The sequence below is a fragment of the Ambystoma mexicanum genome, chromosome 10 (assembly GCF_040938575.1).
Source record: "Ambystoma mexicanum isolate Mex_15411 chromosome 10, UKY_AmexF1_1, whole genome shotgun sequence".
Taxonomy (NCBI): Eukaryota; Metazoa; Chordata; class Amphibia; order Caudata; family Ambystomatidae; genus Ambystoma; species Ambystoma mexicanum.
In genome coordinates, this window is record NC_090932.1 from 1441655084 (window position 1) to 1441675147 (window position 20064).

General features: G+C 48.3%; 1 protein-coding gene across 8 annotated transcripts in view; it reads left to right on the forward strand.

Annotated features, from left to right (window-relative positions):
• HECTD4 (HECT domain E3 ubiquitin protein ligase 4) overlaps positions 1-20064 on the forward strand; it is a 4298785-nt gene that overhangs the window by 3267852 nt on the left and 1010869 nt on the right. For all 8 annotated transcript variants that reach the window (XM_069619495.1, XM_069619492.1, XM_069619493.1 and 5 more), the window contains exon 59: positions 11287-11492. In XM_069619495.1, coding sequence (XP_069475596.1) covers positions 11287-11492 — 206 coding nt within the window. The remainder of the gene's footprint in view (positions 1-11286; positions 11493-20064) is intronic.

The following is a 20064-nucleotide window of genomic DNA, read 5'->3' on the forward strand; positions in this document are numbered from 1 at the left end:
TTACTGCAGTAGCCTCCAATTTATCAGATGAGTTTATCGTTTCCTCTTGGGCAGTAAAAGAGCTTTCAAATGAAGTACTGTCACAATCCGATGGTATAGATTCAGCTGCAATACATGCCAAATCGGGAGTGGCAGATAAGTTAGATCTAATTATGTTACCAAACCTGCAAAGCTACAGCCTGTAGGAACCAGCGCTGAAGGTGGAAGAATACTCAGATTTTGCAGCCTTAAATAAGGAGTTAGGAGTTATTGTCCACCAAGAAATTTGGTACACTATTATTTAATGTTGTGATTCCTAAAACATCAAGGTAATTAGTTGCCAGTTCACTGTGCACAGGGGGGGTTAGTAACTAAAACCACATCATTTTGGCTTGAACACGATCATGTTTCTCCATAATTTCCTTTCATACAGATGAAGGTTTTGATGTAAAATAACCCTGGTCTTTTTTTTCTGTTGCACACATACAGGAGAGGGGTGAGAATCCGCAGATTCCAGGCTGCGGTTTCTCTTCTTTCGTCAGAAGATTGTGAGAGTGTAGTTTGGGAGGCATAATTATTCAAACCAAAGCTTAGGCCCAGGTACCACAAGTAAATATCAGTATCAAAACTGAAAAGCAGGAAAGCACAAGGCTCAAAATATCGTCAAACAGAATCGAAGAGTCGACAAACAGTACAATACAGGGTGGTGTAGAATTTCATGCTCTACACACAACATTCTATGCTGATGTAGTCCTGGAGTTTGGAATATCTTTTGGTCATTTGAGAGCAACTGTGCTAAGGAGCTGGTGCACACATGTATGATACACAATAAAGAACCGCTTCCTACCTTATAGTTCTTCCGTGAAACTTTTTAGGTGGTTTTACTGTCCTCCTTCAGGTTTAATTTGCTGAGCATCGAGCTCCCAGGCATATCAATCAATGTCAGGTATAGCAAGTCTTTCGGTACACAGAACTTGGAGTACGGGAGCCTCCTGGCAAACTGCTTTCTCCAATTAGCCTCTCACTTCACCTTGCATGGGTGGAACTTGATTTGGGACTCTCAGTGACGACTGACGAGCACCTTAGTTCACTTTTGTTTGTTAGGGAACACCCTTAGTTTAGGGAAAAATAGGAGTTTTCACCTATCATTTAATAAACTACAACAGTGATATGGAAAACTTGTTTTCCATATCTGAAATCCAGTACCTATTTAATTCAGATAAATCTGATCATGGATAAATTAGTCACTTTATGTAGGCATTATGCATCTCTAAACTGGTTTTCTTAAGCGAGCGCTTTATAACATTATAATCTTTCAGACTGTATTTCACGTTATGAATGCACCATAATTCACTCAGATTGTCGTGCAAAATAAATTAAGTGGCCTCTTGGTACTGTTAGATAACTGCTCCCCTTTTTTCTCAAAATCCATTTGGTCTTATACTTGTATGAGCTAACTACCTGCTTTAGAGGCTTTAGAAACACTCCCTGTGAGCCTCATTACAAAGGCAATTTCAGGTTCCCACTTCAACCTGAAAGTGAGCTTATGCATATATTTACTTGCCATTATTTCATTTAACCTGGTTACACCTTTCATAACCTGGATGTAAACTTAACTGAAGACAAGCTTCACTTGTTATGATATGATATGGCATTTATAACACGCCTATACACAAGTGTTTCAAGGCGCGACGAGGCAAGGGAGGGGGAACAAAGGGAAGACAGACGACAATCCTAATAGGCCAGGTGCCATTCAGATCGCTCAAATGCATGGGAAGGGGGAAGGGAGAGGGGACAGTGCAGAACATGGATAATAGAATAAATAACAAGGTAAAATTACGGCCAGCTGGTGTCAAGTGCAAGGGTAAGTGCAGACATCATGTATCAAGTGCTGGTAGCGGGACTGTAGGGATACAGAAAACAGTCCCCAAGTGCAGGGGTTGCCAGGAGGGCAGAGTAGGTGTGCAACTGGCTGGGGGGTACCTGGGCCCAAGAACAGAGGGTGTCCAGGTAACCAGTGCAATTTCAGTTTCAGCCAGGAAGTCAGCAGGGGAGAGGAGGAGAAAAAGCAGAAGCAAAGAGAAAGGTTTTGAGGTGCTTCGGAACCAGAGATGATTCTCCTCGAGTTTCAGGGAGGGGGTGAGGCTATTCCAGAGCGAGGCCACAGCCGAAGAAAGAGATCTACCACCAACTTGTTGCTTGCAGAAGGGACTGACCCTGAGGGAGTTGGAGGCAGATGAGCGAAGAGCTCGGGAAGGAAGATATTTAGGAAGAGCGACTTGAAGGTATTGAGGCTCCCGACCCCAGAAGGCCTTGTGGACAATGCAGAGGGTTTTGAACTTAATCCTCGCAGCCACTGGGAGCCAATGCAGAGATTTCAGTCCTGGAGAGATACGATCCCTGGGCTTGAGGCCAAGGACAAGTCTTGCAGTCCTTTTCTGGAGGAATTTAGGAAGAGAGAGTTGAAGGTATTGAGGCCCCCGATGCCAGAAGTTGTTTGCATCTCTTCCTGTTTATCATATTGCATTTCTCACTGCTTGGGCATCCAGGTATTCTCTGGCCAGTGGGGATCACTGCTCAGTCAAGGATGCAGCTATGGCTTCCCTGCGACATTCCCTATTAAAGATATCAGTCAGACAAAGATAGATTTATTTGACTATAGTAATAAATCACCCAGAAGTACAACACGAAATACATTTATTTTGCCATTTGAAATACATGGATGTTGCTAAAGTCTTCATCATTTATAATTACGTAGTAAAAGCATGATCAACAATTCTTCAACATAATTATGAAAACACTATTTGATAATTTGGGTATTTTAACAAAGTTCATCTTCATAGCTAAATCCTGTAACAAATCAGATTGGAGTGCCTGGCAGTTAAATCTAATGTAGGCAATGGACACGTGATTCGCTACAATGTAATAGACCCAGCCATTTCCCAGTCATATTGCCAAGTGGAAGCAGATTATTTGACTACTACAACAGTTAAGGCAATAGCAGATTTAGACTATTTGGTTGTGATGTATTCCTTGGCAGTATACTGGTCTCTCTTGTTCAAATGGGCTTTGTGTGTTATACATAGGACTCTTAGATTCTTTGTTCTACGAAGAGTCAATGAAAGGCCCAATAACCTCAGGGTTACTTGTTTACTTTGTGTAAGACTGAGTTTGTTGGGTAGCTTTCTTTCCGACTAATTGTAGTTGGTGAATTTGTCTTAGTGGGTGAGCCTGTGTACAGAAAAGGCAATTGCAGTGATACACTTCAGTGATTTAACAAACTGGTCCAGAGAAAATATGGTTCGCGCATATTGTTTGTGTTGGCTCACTTTGATGATTATCTGTCATATCTTTCATACTCAATGATTATTATAAAAAATACATGGTGTGAAGTAAGACACATTTGGGAACAGAGCTCAGGGCATTAAAAAGGTCTTTCAAGATTGAGCTCCTTAAAGTGACCTGAGCCTCTACTTCTAGAGCCCGAGGCATGCAATGCTGAGGGCAAGCAGTGGGAGACCCCTCAGCCCCCCGAGCTTCAATAACGGGCAAGAGCTGTGCCGTAGAAGAGTAATATGGGCTGGTCGCGCTGACAGCGGGAAAGTGAAAGTAAGAGTGCTGCAGAGGAGCGATGTGAGGGACTCTCTGTGGCACAGAGGAGAGAGCCCCCCGCCCAGGACACCACGAGCAGCAGGTGGGAGGCCCCCACCTAGGCACCCAGATGGACTGGACACCTGTCCTGCGAGCTGCGGCCAGTGCCCCTGTTAGGGAGAATTCTCCAAATGTGCTAATTTCCCTTACCTTTTCGAGATCCCCAGCAACTCTGCTGGATTTCTAGGATTACATTTTTTACCTGGGAAGAGTGTGAGGCTTTATTTCCCCACTCTTCCATGTGTGTGTTTTACTTTTGTGTTCTTTGGTTATGGAGTTTTTAAAAGAACTCCATTGGCATCATCTTTTTCTGTGTGTCTCACAGCACCTTCAGTGCAGTGACACAGGGGTGTCTTTCAGACTCCCAAGGTTTAAATACCTTCTCTGGGACTGACTACTGTCTCCCAGAGAATATAAAGTTAAATTGGCTTTACTAGTATTTTTATATTTACTGACCCAGCACACCCTATCTTACTTTAGAGTGCTGGAGGGGTTGCCTAGCTTCCCCTGAGTCAAAACACTCATGTAACAGTAAAATGTTACCCTTTCCTATTGGTGGCAGTGGTTTAGATCAACTACCGTGATTTTTCCCGACCTATCTGTGAAAACAGACTCCCGTCATTTTTTTTCGCCATTTCTTTTAGGAAAGGTCCTTCTTGTGTTTGTCTCTGCGCGCCAAACCAGGTTTGGTCCCTTTGTTCGGCGCCCTTTGGCGGGCTTTAGTGCTGAAGCCCTCCTCTGGCGCCAGGGTGTCTGGGGTGGACAGGATGAGAGGAAGGTGCCCGAAACTCCCTGTGCTTAGTCTCCTAGGAGACCTGAATGCACTGTGGCGTGATTGTCCAGTTGGCTGTCCGGCAAGGACAGCCACCCTGCTGTGTGAGTGACAGCCAGGCTGGAATGGATGGGGGAAAACTGTTTAAAAGCAGGTCTCTGGGACTTGGAAAGCAGAGTCGACCACTGGAACGAAAGAACCGAAGAGGAGAGGAAGGAAAAGGACTGCTGCAACTCCTGGACGACCGGTGAAGCCCTGCTGCAGGTCCGAATTGCCTGAAACTCGGACGACAGAAAAGCCCTTCAAGGTTAACTTCTTCCCTTGAGTTTGGGGGGAACAACCAACTCGCAAGCAACCTGGACACCATCCTATTCTGGTCGAATTTGCATCAGCGTGCTGTTGAAAACCGGATAGCCAGAGGGAAGGAAACCAGCTTGTGGACTTTAAGGCACTCACACCTTAAACCGACATCTTGCTACAGCTTTGGCCTCATCCCTGGGCAGTGCAGGAACCTCCCGACGTCGTCCTTCTTGTCCCCACGACTGAAGTTCAGGAACAGCGAGAGCTGCTCGAACTGCCAGGAACAACTGCCTCAGCTAAAGCTTTCTTCATTGACAAGGTACTGTGCAAACAAGGTCCAGAAATCTCTTCGGCCATCAAGAAAGTGCGTGAAACTTTCCTCAACTACGAAGCTTTTCCTTCCCTAAACATTCGTCAAAGTTTTCGCCTAGCCAAATCCTTTAAAAATCTGTGGCAAAGACTTAACCGTTATCTACCAGCACTGTGCTATCCTATACAAGACTTTGGCCCAGGTCTATTGAAAAGAATTGCTGGTTGTATTTAACTGAAACCCTTTGCCCTGCCTATGAATGTATTTGGGCTGTCTATTCTTATAACCTTTTCTTTTCCCTCCTTTATTAAGTATGTGAAGTGCCATTTTGCTCCTACTTCATTTTTGAGCTAAACTTGTTCAGTTACTTACCGGTTGGATTTTTGTGGTCTATTAGTGTGTGATATTGAGCTGCTTGTGCTAGTGTAATGTTTAATAACTGACTGAGTAAATAAATGTATATTCTTTAACCAAGAAACCTTGAGTAAGTGTTTACTTGAATCACTGTATTTGATGGTCCTTTGTGTAACTGGTTCTACTGCTCACTTAAACTCTTGAGATAAGTCAGGCTGCTCAGCCATCTCTGCCACTTTACTGTGTAGTACAGGCTTGTACCAAAGGTGCAATTGTGCTTACACTTGTAGTCCTAATTGCCTGTAGTGTTCCCAAAGGGTACTGCAGGTGAGTCTGCCTAACAGCTCCCCGCGCCCCCTCATAGCATGACACGAGAGATCGCTCCCTTCCTGGCTACCACAGAGGCCCGGAGCCTCTCTCCCAGAGTCCCCATTACAACTAGGCGCAGACTTGAGGGGGGCCCTGTGGGATCCATGTGTGGCACCACCCACTGGAGAGGAGCAACAGGCCTGAGGCCCCAGGCCCCAGATATTAACGGTGCTCCAGCACACAGGGAGTCGTGTGCCCGCCCACTGGAGATAGTGGGCAATAAGGACCCCCTTGCTCCATGGCGAGACATACTGTGCACGGAGGGACACACTGCAGGAGCCCAGATTAACAAAAAGGGGGAGCGTGCTCCTGACGCACTGGAGGACTGCCCCGTGCCCACCCGTTGCCCTGTGAGTTGCGACCAGCAGCACCTCCACCCCACAGAATGACTGAATAGAGCACCCCCTCTCCGGCCACCACAGAGGCCCAGGGCCTTTCTCGCTGAGGCCCCACCACAGTTAAGGGCAGAATGGGAAGTGGCCACACAGGATCTACGCGTGGCTCCTGCCCCCTGGAGAGAGGCAGTGGACAACGCTGGCCTTGGGCCCCTGGACCCAGGTATTAGCAATGCATCAGTACACATGGAGGTGTGGGCCACTGACATTGAGGCGTGTGCCTGCACCCTGGGGACAGTGGGCAATAAGGAGCTCCTCGGGCAAACAGACAGTGCACAGAAGGATGCACTGTAGGCTCTTATGTTGAAATGTGGTTTGGTTCATGACAATGTGTGCACAATACAGCCGCCTAGCAAGTGGAGTAGAGGGTCATTGTTAGTGGGATAACATGGTGACAGCGCCTACTAATGGTCAGCAAATGGGCATCCTGGGGGTAGGTACCCTGAACGCAAAGGGCCTTAATTCCCCTACGAAGAGATCATTGGTGGCGAGGGAATTCCGTAGGTCAGGGCTTGACGACCTCTTCTTGCAGGAGATGAAATTCATGAAGGGTGAAGAGGAGAATCCCGAATGGGGCGGTGGGGACACAAAATCTGGGGCTCTGGCCCCTACAGGAGAGCAGGAATGGGGATCCTGGTATGTAGGACACTCAGAATGGTGGTCTCAAAGGTGTGGTCAGATGTGGATGGGCAGGCCATTCTGGTATCGGGAAGAATTTGGAAGGTGAACTTTACGTTTGCCACGATCTATGCACCCAACCAGGGACAACTGAGATTCATGAAGGGTACACTCCCCAAGATACTGTCTGAAAGCTCAGGACACCTGTTTCTGGGAGGTGACTTTAACACCTGGGCCGATGTGGCATTTGACATGCAGATTACACATGAAAGGGGACAGGGGCTCCCAAGGCCAGGCCCTGGGGAGATTGGGGAGACCTTACAACTGTATGGTCTGAGAGGCATATGGCGTTACTTCCACCCACAGGAGAGGGACTACATGTGTCCCCCTCCCCCCATGGAACATTCACAAGGATAGATTACCTATACATTTCAAGAGATCTATGGGACGTCTCCCAGGGGTCACAGATTCACCTGATTTCTTGGACTGATCATGAGCTGGTGATGATGGCCCTGGGTTCGTTAGGAATGAATCGTAAGGGCTCGAGATGGCGGTGAAATGAATACTTGATTGAAGACCCAGTGTTCCAGGAGACGTTGCAAACAGAGATCAGGTAGTTCTTTACAATAAACAATATGGGGGGAGGTAGCAAAGAGAATTGTATGGGAAGCGGGGTAGGCAACCTGGCGTGGATTATTGATTAGAGAGGGGGTGCGCAAAAAGAGGGAGCGGACCATTATTGAACGGGGATTGCAGGAAAAGATTCTCAGACTGGAGAATCAGGCACAGTCCGCAGTCGAGGGCAAAGGAAGGATACCTCGCAGATGCAAGGGGTAAGAGGGAAGAGCTAAGACTACTTGAGGAAGGGAAAATTATTTGGAATTTGCAATTCCTCAAGCTAAAATTCTATGAGAAGGGGGACAAGGCAGACAAACTGCTGGCGGAAAGGCTACGGGGCCAACGAGCCCAGATGTGGGTTTCTGAAGTCATCGGGAAAGATGAGGTGCCAGTGTCTACGCCAGAAGAGGTACTGGAGACTTTTGCCTCCTTTTACGAGACTCTCTATAAGTCAGATTCCATGCAGGAGGAAGGGAGAATTGATACATACCTGGCAGACATCCACTGCCCACACTATCCAGAGCGGAGTTCAGGGAACTGGAGGCCTCATAATGGGAGAGAGGAGGTCAGGCGGGCAGTGGCGCGAATGCCCCAGGGTAAGGCACCGGGTGAAGATGGGTTCTCGATTAGGTTTTTACAAATGATTCCTTGAAGTTCTCCTCCCCTTCATGATGGAACTCTTCAACGATATACTTGTTTCGGGGGTAGCCCCTGACTCGTTCAAGAAAGCTCTCATTACGGTAATACCCAAGGAGGTGAGAGAACCCAAGTCCTGTGGGGTCCTATCGGCCCACCTCCCTTCTTAATATCAATGCCAAAATATATGCTAGGGTTCGGCAGGGGCAGGGGGCGGCAAGTTACTACATGAGACAGTTGGGGCAGCGGGGGACCCCGCCTTTCTCTCAGTGGATGGCAAAAAGGCATTTGACTGGGTAGAGTGGGATTTCTTGAAAGCGGTTGTGGTCAAATCTGGCATGGGGAACAGGCTCCTATGGAGGATTATGGCAGTGTATTCATCACCAAGGGCATTTGTCACAGTTAACGGTGGGTACTCGCGTTGGTTTACCCTGGGGAGAGGAACCAGACAGTGTTGTCCCCTTTCACCGAACCTCTTTGTGCTTTCCCTAGAACCGCTTGCACAGAGGATCAGAGGGGAACCCACAGTTGAGGGACTCTATGTGGGGGGGGGGCATTAGTATAAGTTAGCATTATATGCTGATGAAATGTTATTACATGTGGTGAACCCCCTGACCTCAATACCTATGGTGATCCAGCTGATCGAACCATATGGCACCATAACCGGATTCAAGATTAATCCGTCCAAGTCAGTCCTCCTTACCTTAGAAAAGATAGCCATATTCGCACCTCTGCCAGTGCTAGTCAGTCTGGGGCCCTTGAGGTATCTGGTGATTAATGTAGCTAGGGACCTTGGATAGCTTTTTTAGGCTAATTTCACCTCATTGATGGGCAAACAAAGAAAGACCTGGAGAAATGGAGCAAGCTCACAGTCTCCTGGCTAGGACATCTTAACGCCCTCAAAAGGGTTCTCCTCCCAAAGATTCTTTACCTGTTCCAGATGCTAACAATGCAGACCCCGGACTGGTTCTTTGGGGATGTTAGGGGCACTATGCTGAAATTCATATGGCAGGTGAAAAAAGCTAGGATCCCCACAGGGACCCTCAACCATCCTAAAGAGAAAGGAGGGATGGTCCTACCAGACCTTAAACTTTACTATAAGTCTGCTCAACTTAGTGTCCTGATACCTCCCCTAACAGCACAACGAAATCTCCAATGGATCGCCTTAGATAATATATACAGGCACTCTACGACTGTCGGGGAATGGCTATGGGTCCCGGAAAATAACATACCACATAGGATTCGGGAACACCTGATTCTGGGAACAATCTGGCATGTTTGGAAAAAGGGTACAGAAGTGGGTGGGTTCATGGCATGGCCATCTGTGTTGCGACATATCTGGGTACTGGGAGTGAGAGACACCATAGAGAATCCTGAGAGATTTCAATCCTTGTTCGAAGCGGGACTAGAGAGGATCTGACAGCTCTGGAGGGAGGGGAGATTCATTACCATTCAAGAACTCTAAGAGGCTTTGAGCATTGGCAGACTCGCGGTCCTTCTCTATCTCAAACATAAGGGGGTACTGACAAGGGAGGGCTAGAGACAACAGATCCAGGGGGACCTCACCCCTTTTGAGAGGCTCCTAGACATCCGGATTGAGGGGTAGGGGCATATCTCGGCCATGTACAGAGCCCTAGTGGAAGCGAGCAAGGGGTTCATGGTCAAACTAAGGGTATGATGGGAGAGAGACATGGGGTAAGGGGGGTTGAACCAACTTCTCTGGGATAAACTCTGCAGGGGGGGCTCCAGGATCTCAATATCCTGCCAATATAAACATCATGCAATCATGCTCTTACACAGATGGCAGTACAACCCGGTTAGATTCTCCAGGATGTACCAGAATGTCAGCCCCTTACGTTGTCTTGCATGTGGGACAAGGGCAGATTACTGGCACCTGTGTGGCACCCTAGAGTCCAGGTGTTCTGGTAGGAAATTCTGGGATGATCAAGGAACTTGTTGGCATCCCTATAGTGAAGGCTCCTTTATTGGTCCTGTTCGGACTGGAAGAGGTGGAGGGGGAGTGTTCTAGGCTCTCCCTGATGGCGACGGGCACTACTACTGGCAGCCAGGACCTGTCTGTGGACCTGAATGAAAAATGTGTACACCCCAAGCAAAAAGGAATGGATCAGTGTGGCTAAAAGTATGTATGCGGTGGAATGAAGAACAGCGTGGCTCCACAGGGTTGCAGGATCCCTGGAACTGGAATGGGCTGAGTTTGTTAATAAATATGTCACCTGAGGTAACCTGAGTCGATACATCGCCGGAGAGTTAGACTGAAAGTGCCGGGGCCACCATAGCAAAAACACCACGGTCTAGGGGGGAATGCAAATGATTTCAAAGGATAAAGGGACTGCTCGTAAGGGCCCAGAACCTCACAGGACTCCGATGCAAGCGAACACTGCCACGGTATGACATGCCAAACATACCAGAGGTGGAAAGAGCCATAGTTGGGGGTGTGGGGGGGTTGGGGAGAGGGATGGGAGCGGGGTTCATGTTCAAGGTTCAATGGTTGAGTTTTGTTGACGGAAGCCAGAAGACTGATTCATACTCCATAACATGTGTTAGAGCCTTTGTAACATTCATCTTATTTTTTCCAAGGCCTCAAAGGAAGCAGTTTGGTTGTACTGCTCTTGAAAAAATTTCAATAAAGTCTAATTTGAAGAAAAAAACAGTCTTTAGAGGAGCCAAGTAGACAATTCCTTATGTATCTATGAGTATTATTTAATGAAAACACTTTTCAAAGTTGAAAAACATGGATTGAATTTGGACTCCCACATGCCAATAAAAACACCCAGTGGTGTTTTCTAGGTTGATTCATCCTTCATGTTGTGAATGTGATGCCACTATTCCACATGTGCCTTTCCTATAATCGAAAGCCTTTCTCCATCATTTGCTCAGCAATGGGTGCTAGTTTGTTGCTTTTACTAGGCCAGCTATATTTTCCGACATTACACTGAGGTGTGAAAATAACTTTTGGTGTAACTGCACCAAGCTTATGTTTGAACGTTTGTTCTGGATTGCGCTGTGCCCTTAGACAATTAAAGTTGTGTACCTAGGTTGTTGTGCTTTTACCTCCAATTTTAAGCTTTGCAAGGGAAGGGGTCTAAGTACAAGAGAGCATGAAGAGATATTGTATTTTATGAGTTTCAGACCACCTGCACATTCCAATTTTGTTTTGCTCTTTGTAACGCAGATTACTGATAATCTGAATTAATTTGAGGAGGTGTTGTGTACAAGAAACAATGTGTTTGATACATTGTCATAATGTATGTTTTGTTTTCCAGTTCCTCCCTTTATAAGGCTCCTTGGGCCAGAGTACTTGTCTATGGTCTTGGCCATAAAGTAAAGAGAAATGGTCAATTAAACCTTATTGAGGCAGCATGTTACCCTCGAGATGCATCTCCCGCCAACACAGGTCTGACTCCACCTCCTACAACCAACCAGTATCCAGCAGCGATCATACCTACTGACAAGGTCCACATCAAGCTAGGTAAATATATTGGTTTAAATTATTTTCTGTGAATTGACAACTAGGATGCCGTCCCCTACCAATCCTTAAGAGATGGACTAAAGAGTCAAACTACTATGGTCTGTCAATTAAGTGGAGGTATGCTTCAAGTCAACATAGTCCAGTCTGTTTTAAGAAAGTTAAATAATGTTCCTACCATGTTTGAGATGGTATATTACTTTCACACATAATTTCAATTTTTATCGAATTCATCTTATTATTTGTGCTGCATTGAACTATTGATCAGTAAAACTTGAGTTGCAACAGCCTTAGGAGAAAGACAGTGCCTGGTAGCCTAGAGCCTAGTATATTTGCTAACATCTGTAATCCAGGCAATTAACTCGATTCAAATGTTTTTACCACAGACATCACAACTTTGTTACCATTTTAAACTTTGCTATGTGGTTATTTGCTAGTCACCTGAATAAAAACGTTATCCTTTCAAGTTCCTTTTTAATTCCACACTATATTCTATACTATATCTTGCTGATGGGTTTTCCCTCGTTTTACACCTAAATGAATATTCAATTCTCCAGCATGGGGTCTGGCATGGATTCACATGCTCATGAATATTCCCTGTCGTCCGTCTGGGAATCCTCAGTAAAGAGAAAGCTGTTTTGCTTTCAACTGAAAACTGCTAGTCTCCTCTATAACCAATCACTTTCCTGTGGATCATACTGCCCCTAGCCAAACTCGTCCTCCTAAGCTTCATTCCCTGGTCGCTATCTTCAGATTTTTACTGCATGTTTCAGTGTTGGGAGTCCTCTTGTTTTTCTCCTCGAGAAATGTGACTTTTTTAGAGAGTTTTGATAGATCTCTTCAACATTTTTCTTCATCAACCGTCCCGCGTTGACTACTGGCGATGGGGAGCCGTTGTCGGTGAAGATCAAGCTCCACCGTTAGGATCTTCTTTCTGTGAATTCGGCGGGCAGGCTCAGGCCTACATCTCACTTCAACGATGTCTGACCTGGGCAAGAGAGGTCTCTTCAGGACCTGTGCATCCTGTGGCCTGAAGAAGGTTTGTTGAGGATCGGCACCCCAACTGCCTATATTGTCTACACCCACACCACAATGAAGACAGATGCGAGATCTGCTGTGGTTTCCTAACGAAGACCAAGAAGGGACCACTTTTGCAGGTTGGCGGCTTGGCTCAAGGAGGCGAAGGCCTCTGATGTGGCCCCCGGGCCAAGTCTTGTCTCGTCAAGGACTGGTAGGTCCCATGAGTGTACTCCCTCTGAGAAAGAGGTTGAAGTCCTCTGAGGATGCCCCTTCCAAGGGGATCCAAAAGGAGGCACAACACCATGCATTTGATCCTACGAAGGTTGCTGCTGCTGGGGGGGGATCTGGTTCAGGAAGGGCCTGCTCTCCATCTCTGACACCATCTGCGGTAAGCTTCCCATGTCCCCAGTCGACAATCCCTTCATCTACCAGTATCACAGCCTCGTCCACGACTATTACGTCTGCCGAGACCTCCACCTAGTCAACCACAGCTGCCACCACGTCATTGATGACCCGGTCACCGGCATCAACCATTACTTCGTTGACTAAATGTTTTGTTGGAGACTGTAGTTTCGACATTCACGACTATGGCTACTCCAAGGGTGTCCCTGCCTCCACGGCCTTCGGCTGCTATACCGACCACAACCTCATCAGGACTCTGATAGGGTGAGGAACTTTCTGCCCCGTCAGACTTTCTGCCGAAACCCGTGAGGGTGTCTCCAGCTCTTTTTTTGGTCTCTGATTATATCTCCTCACATCTGCAGTAGTTTGTAGGATGAGTATTTGCCTGAGGATTTCTACTCAGATCATGAAGGTGGCTAGGGGCCCATGTCCCAGGAGGGGTCTCCACGCCAGGAGCCATTTCAGCCATTTGCCCCTCCAAGGGGTTTTAGTCAAAGATTCATTTTCAGCTGCACCTTTTGCACCCCAGCTGATGCCCAAGGATATGTCGTTGGACATCCTCACCAGCCTATACACCTTGAAGTCGGTGACAACCGAGACTGTCTGCTGCTCCCGTGCCTGGTCCGGCCTGCAGTCCTCCAAGGCTCCCGACCAGGAGTCCTCCTAGGCCAATCCCTACCAGGGCGAAGCATCAGTCTAGCCCTTCTGGACCCAAAACGTCAGCAGATGCCACCCCATACGGAGGAGGAGCCGCCACGTACTAGCACTGGTACTGACACAGATACCATGGCTGCTCATACGGACGAGTATGAGGATTATGTCCCTGTGGATGGGAAGCCTCTGGGTACTGATGAGCCCGCTAGAGTTTCGCCGCCAGATGGGATTGGCTCATTCCACACCATGTTTTCTAGGGCGTCTAGTGCCAGAGGAGAAGAAAGAGGGGTTTCTCTTTCAGCGTTGAGTCCTCGAGGAAGGCAGTCATATCGGTTCAGTTGAAGGACGATGTCTGGAAAGGAGGTTTGGCTCTTATGAAGACGCCAAGTACCACACCCTCCAAGAGGGACAGGCTGGAGAAGAAGTACAGAGTACTGAACTCATCCCCCAGGTGCTTGAAGTCACAGCCTTCTCCAGGCTTGGTGGTGTCGGCTGCCACCAAGAAGCGCTCATCCAATCCATCGTCCTCTTCCATGGTGCCCGGACCAAGAGGGCAAGAAACTGAATGTGATGGGCAAGCACATCATTTACACTGCAACTTCCATAGTCAAGACCGCCAATGCCTTTGCTATCCTGTCTCACTACGATAGGGAGCTTTCATATAAGCTCAGGCCAATATTGGATTTCCTGCCGGGTGACAAGAAAGCCAACACCCTGGCCCTGTTGCAGGAGGGTGAGGTGGCCTCAGACCATGCCATTACAGTGGCGCTGGACATAGCGGACTCTGGGTTCAGCCAGATGGGCAATGGTGTAGCCCTTCGACACCAGGATTGGCTGAAGGCCACGAACTTCAGGGCAGACGTGCAGTCCAAGGTTGTGGATATGCATTATGATGAGGACAATTTTTTTGGAAAGGCTGTGAATAAGACTCTCCAAGTGATCAAGGCTAATACGGAGACGGCATGCTCTCTGGGGACCCTGCAGCAGAGATAAAATGGTCCGAAAAATGGTGGCCAATCCTAGACTTAAGACACCTCAACAAGTACTTGAAGTCCCAGAAGTTCACGATGGTCACGTTGCAGCACATGCTCGACCAGCTGGAGGAAGGGGACTTTCTAACGACTCTGGATCTGGAGGATGCTTACTTTCACATTTCCATTCAGTGGAAATATCAGAAGTTCCTGCGTTTTGTGGTCCAGGGACGACACTACCAGTTCAGGGCTCTGCCCTTCCGCTGGAAGTCCGCTCAAAAGATGTTCACGAAGTGCTTGGGCCCGGTGGCAGCACTTCTACACCGTAAGGACATCCACTTGTACCCTTATCACGACGACTGGCTCATTCGGAATGAGTAAGAAAATCTTGGGGGCAACGCGTTTGTTTTGGAAACAAGACAACGCAGCGCAACACAGGTTGAATCCTGATCCCGTGCTTAGAAACCACTGGCCGGTATTGAGCGCGCTATAAATGAAAAATAAAAGAAATAAAGAAATAACATTTAAAAAAAATAAGTTGGGGCGTGGCCAACCGAGGACGCTTGCAGATGTCTCCTCGGTAGGCTCTGAGCCTCTTCCCCGCCTCAGGGCCCATATCCCCCTTGTAAATCCACCAAACAGCCTGAATGGAGAAGTGACAAGCGTCGGAATGCCCCAGGAATTGATGGTGCAAGTTTGAAGCGCCGCGGAGCTCTCCTGAGCCAGTTACGGGGCGAAATGCATGGCCGACAGCTGACCCCCACCAAGGAATAAGCGGCTCAGAAGCGAGGACCGCGTGGAGAGGCCCTTCCCCCACACGCACGCAAGCAGGCAGTTAGGCGGAGGATCCGGCCACACAAGCGGGCAGCCGGGAACCCTGCATATTTCCAGGCAGACGTAAGGAGAAGCGGGAGGGAACGCTGGCGCAGGGCGAAAGCGCCTGTCAGGAAGCATGTGAGACTTGTTGGGCGGAGGAAAGCGCTCAACGCCTGCAGCGGGCTCCTTATCTCGCGCCCTCAGAGAGGAACGGTGTGGCCACGCGCTGGCGGGAGGAGAAATAGCGGTTCCGTCTGGATGCAGGCCGGCTTAGGGGAGACTGCAAGATGTTGCAACATGCTGATCAGGGCTATAGCTCTACATGGCATCAAAGTAGAGGGCATGGCTCATCACACACAAGGCCCTAAAAGACTGGAAACAATAGGAAGCATGGTAACATACCAACTGGCATATATCCTGAACCCTAGAAACATTTAGCTGGGCAGACATCAAGCAAAAGTCAAGCAGTGCACACAGAGGGTCCCAAGGGAGCTGGCATAGTTAAAACCATCCTCAGTGCGCAGTGACAGCCTGGGGAGCCGCAAGGCAGTGTACCAAGCATAACCTGGAAAGGGACTGGGGCCCCTGAGACAGAGGGGTTTGAGGCAACAACGGCAAGGAAGAACCGCACAGTGAGCTGACAACAGGGGGTGCCACCCGTTGAGAGTGACAACAATCTGGCATAACAACTGTGGACACAGCAGTCCTGGGGCAGGACAGCTTTAGGATCTTCCGGGCTTACTGATAGGTGCGGACAAGCCAGCAAAAGGCGGCCAAGTAGAAAGGCACAGCATCTGATGATATCAAGGCTCTGATGCAAACGGCAGAAACTCTCAAACGCAACAGGCAACTGTGCAGATTCACTCTCCACCTGCGGAGGACTCATGAGAGACAGAAAATACACCTATACGGAAATCAGATTTGCTGGAAATGTTACAGGAGATAAAAAAGATATCAAAGACAGTGCCTCTGATCTAGCTAAGTCCATTGCGGACCTCAACAAGGGCGTCCTGGCGGTGGAGAGGAGAGTCGATGACTTGGAAACAACAGTAGCTGAACAAAGATAGGAACAGGACGATATGGCCAGGAGGATATTGGAATTAGAACAACAAATGGGCCGAGTCCAGAACAAACAGGAGGATGCCGAAAATAGGTCCAGGCGGAATAATATGCAAATCCGGGGGATCCCGCAGTTCGTGACGGACACCGACCTGCAACAATATGTTGTAGATTTGTACCAGCAAGTGCTGGGTCCTTAGGACGGACCGGATATTGTCTTGGACCGCACGCACATAGTTTACACAACGTACCAGCTCAACAGGAACCTGACCCCAGATGTGCTGACCTGGATACACCGGTTTCAGCTGAAGTAAGATATTATGCGGGCTGCCCGTAAAAGAGAACCGATATGCTTTCGCGCTGCGCCAATCCAGCTATATCAAGACCTGGCCCAGGCCACACTCATGAAGCGGAAACGCCTGAGGGTAGTTACGGACTGGCTGAGAACAAGGAAGGTGCGTTACCGATGGGAGTTTCGAAATGGGCTTTGGTTCGAGTGGAAGGGGCAATGCTATACAATCTTCAAGGAGGAAGATATGGATGATATCATGAAGGAGGATGTTGGAGACGGAACTAGGAACAGTGCATGCGCCCCGGCTGGCAACAGGGGAGAATGTGAAGGTCTGGAGAGGGAGCAATGGAAGCCTGTGCGGCCCCGTCCAAGAGGTCGCAACAAGGAGCCTAAAACAGCAGACCTTAGTGGCGTAGCAGCATCATGAAGAAGCGAGCGGTACATGGGACCTGCTTGTTGAGAATACTGAGGCAAAGAGTACAACAAGACGTTTAGAGCCATCCTGGTGGGCTCCTTAACAAAACTCTTCAACCATAGTAGAGACACAGGGAAGACCTTGGGAAATATGGGCCCAGCCACCACGGTTCTCCTCTTAAAGCCTGATAGAGACCCGTTGGATTGTGCAAGTTACCTCCCTATCTCCTTATTGAATGGGTACTCAAAAATTTACTCCACGATACTTGACCGAAGACTGTCGAGCATACTCCCAAAATTCATCCATCAGGATCAGGCGGGCTTCGTGAGGGGGCGCCACACATATGACAACATCCGCAGAGCCATGAACGCCATTGAATGGGGAAGGAGGATGGGGCAACAGTTTTCAGTGCTGGCGCTGGATGCATCTAGGGCCTTTGACAGCCTAGACTGGGGCTTTCTGCAATTGACCTTCAAGAAATTTGGGTGTGGGCTGATCTTTACCCGCATGGTCCTGGCAAACTATGGGAACCCTTCCACGCGTCTGATGATCAACAGCCAACTTACTGATAGCATCCCGATCCGAAAAGTAATGAGACCGGGATGTCCGTTGTCCCCGTTGATCTTTGCCATGGCTATGGAGCCTTTTGCACAGATGGCGCTAAACGAACAAGGAATCCAGGGGGTGGAGGCAGGCAATAGCGGTATCCAGAAAATAGCTCTCTACGCAGCCAATGTCTTGCTGTTTCTGAAGGATACAGCTCGTCGCGCCCCGAGGCAATAAATCTACTAGATAGATTCGCCAAAGTCTCAGGCTTCCACATTAACTACCCCAAATCCAAGGCACTTAACGTCACTGAAGACCCAGGACAGACGTTAGAATGGGGGAGGCGGTTCCCGCTGAAATGGGAACGAGGATCCATTAAGTACTTGGGAATAAACATAACATCGTCATACGGGAGGTTTTACGGGGTGAATATCCCAGGACTGCTGAAATCTCTAATAGAGGAGCTTAAAAGATGGGACATGCAAGAGCTCTCTTGGTTAGCGCGTATTGTGGTGGTCAATGTGTCCCCTCTCCCCAGGTTCCTATATGTAGTGGGAGCTCTCCCTATATGAATTCCGAGCCCGGCAATTAAAAACGTACAGAAAGAAATTATGAATTTCATCTGGAAAGGGGAAAAGCCCAGGGTCCTCAGGAAGGTCCTGTCTTGACCTCTAGCATTAGGGGGCTAGGAGTACCCGATTTTGGCAGATATCTAGGAGCGGCACAAGTGGCGCTGATGCTACAATGGGCCCCCTGTGAAAACCAAAACCAATGGGCGACTCTGGAAAAGGAAGCAACTACAATTCTGTTAGTGTCGGGGATTCCAGGCGGCACGGCACAGGTGTGGCAGAGGGGTGCTGCTATAAACTACGAAAGCCACACTATGGTACTGGGATAAAGTGTTACGGGGGCAGGGGTTAAAGATAGGTGAGGGCCCACTCAAGCCGGTCGCTTATAACCCAGACATTACACCCGGCATGAAACTTAATTTCTGGACACACTGGAAGGGAGGGCCATCCTTGAGGTTAGGGGATTTTTACAAGGAGGGGTCACCAGTGACATTCCAAGAGTGTAGAGAGACATTTCAAATTCCCGAAAGCGAGCCCTTCTGCTACACTCAGGTGAAACATTGGATCACGAAACACAGCAACTCGGGATCCCAGGGGGTTGGAACTCACGATAAGGGAAGGGGCGTCAGGGAAAGGAGTATCAAGACTATATCGATTGTTGGACGGGGCAGACCCGGAGGAAATTTTACCATACATGCAGAAATGGGAGGTAGATGTGGGGAAACCAATACTGGGGGAAATATGGAGTCAAGTTTGGCTCAAAGCTGCTAAAAGTTCCAAATGTGTCTCCATCAAAGAGGCGGCATACAAAATCTGTCTGAGGTGGTACATGACGTCACAGTGAATGCATTCTATCAAACCAAGCAATCCCTCAACATGCTGGAGGGGTTGTGTGCAGGTGGGGGATTTGATCCATTTGTGGTGGGCTTGCCCAGTGGCAGAAGTATACTGGAAGGAAATTCTGAGCCACATCAAGGGAGTGGTGGGGGCACAACTACTCTTTGACCCAGCGGTGGTATTGTTGGGGGAAGCATGTGCAAGGATGTTATACAAGCACTTGCAACAGAGACACTCATCACCCATATGCTAAGTGCGGCCAGAATCAACCTAGCGTATTCCTGGAAAAACAAACGGGGTCTGGTGGTGGCCATGTGGTGGGTATGGTTATGGGGAGTATTGGCGATGGAGAAGGTATCAGCGTTGGCATATGGTTCTTACTCAAAATATCTGAATGTGTGGATGCCCCTCCACGAATTTATGGGGTACAGAGGACAAATGTTTTTTAAACCTAAGCTACTTATCAAAGTCTCCATCAGCCCCTGAAAGGGCGGAATCACCAATAGCGAACTCAAAGTGGCAAGTTGGGGTGTTCTTGCTCAACCGACAGCCGCCAGACCAAATTGGCAGAACCGGGGGTTCGTGGTTGGGGGGAGTTGAAATGTTATAATGTTATAAGTGTTACTCATGAGCCAGTGCAAGATGCGGAGGGAAGCAGAGGGATGGCAGAGAATGTAAGGGGTGTATACCGTCTTAATATGTATGTTTATTGTTGGTGCTCTTGAGAAATACAAATAAAGTTTGTAAAAAAATAAAACATTTAAAAGTTAAATAAAATAGAATTTTCTCCCGGTCGAACTCCCTTGCGACCCAGCACACAGCGAAAACCATTTGCCTTTTGATGACTCTCAGATTCTCCATCAATGATCCGAAGTCCTGAATGGTGCCATTGCAGAACGCTCTGTTCCTGGGCGCCCGCCTCAACATGGCTTCATGCTTAGCAAACCCCTCCGAGGAGAGGGTGAAGTGAAGGCGATCCTCGGTAAGGTTCAGC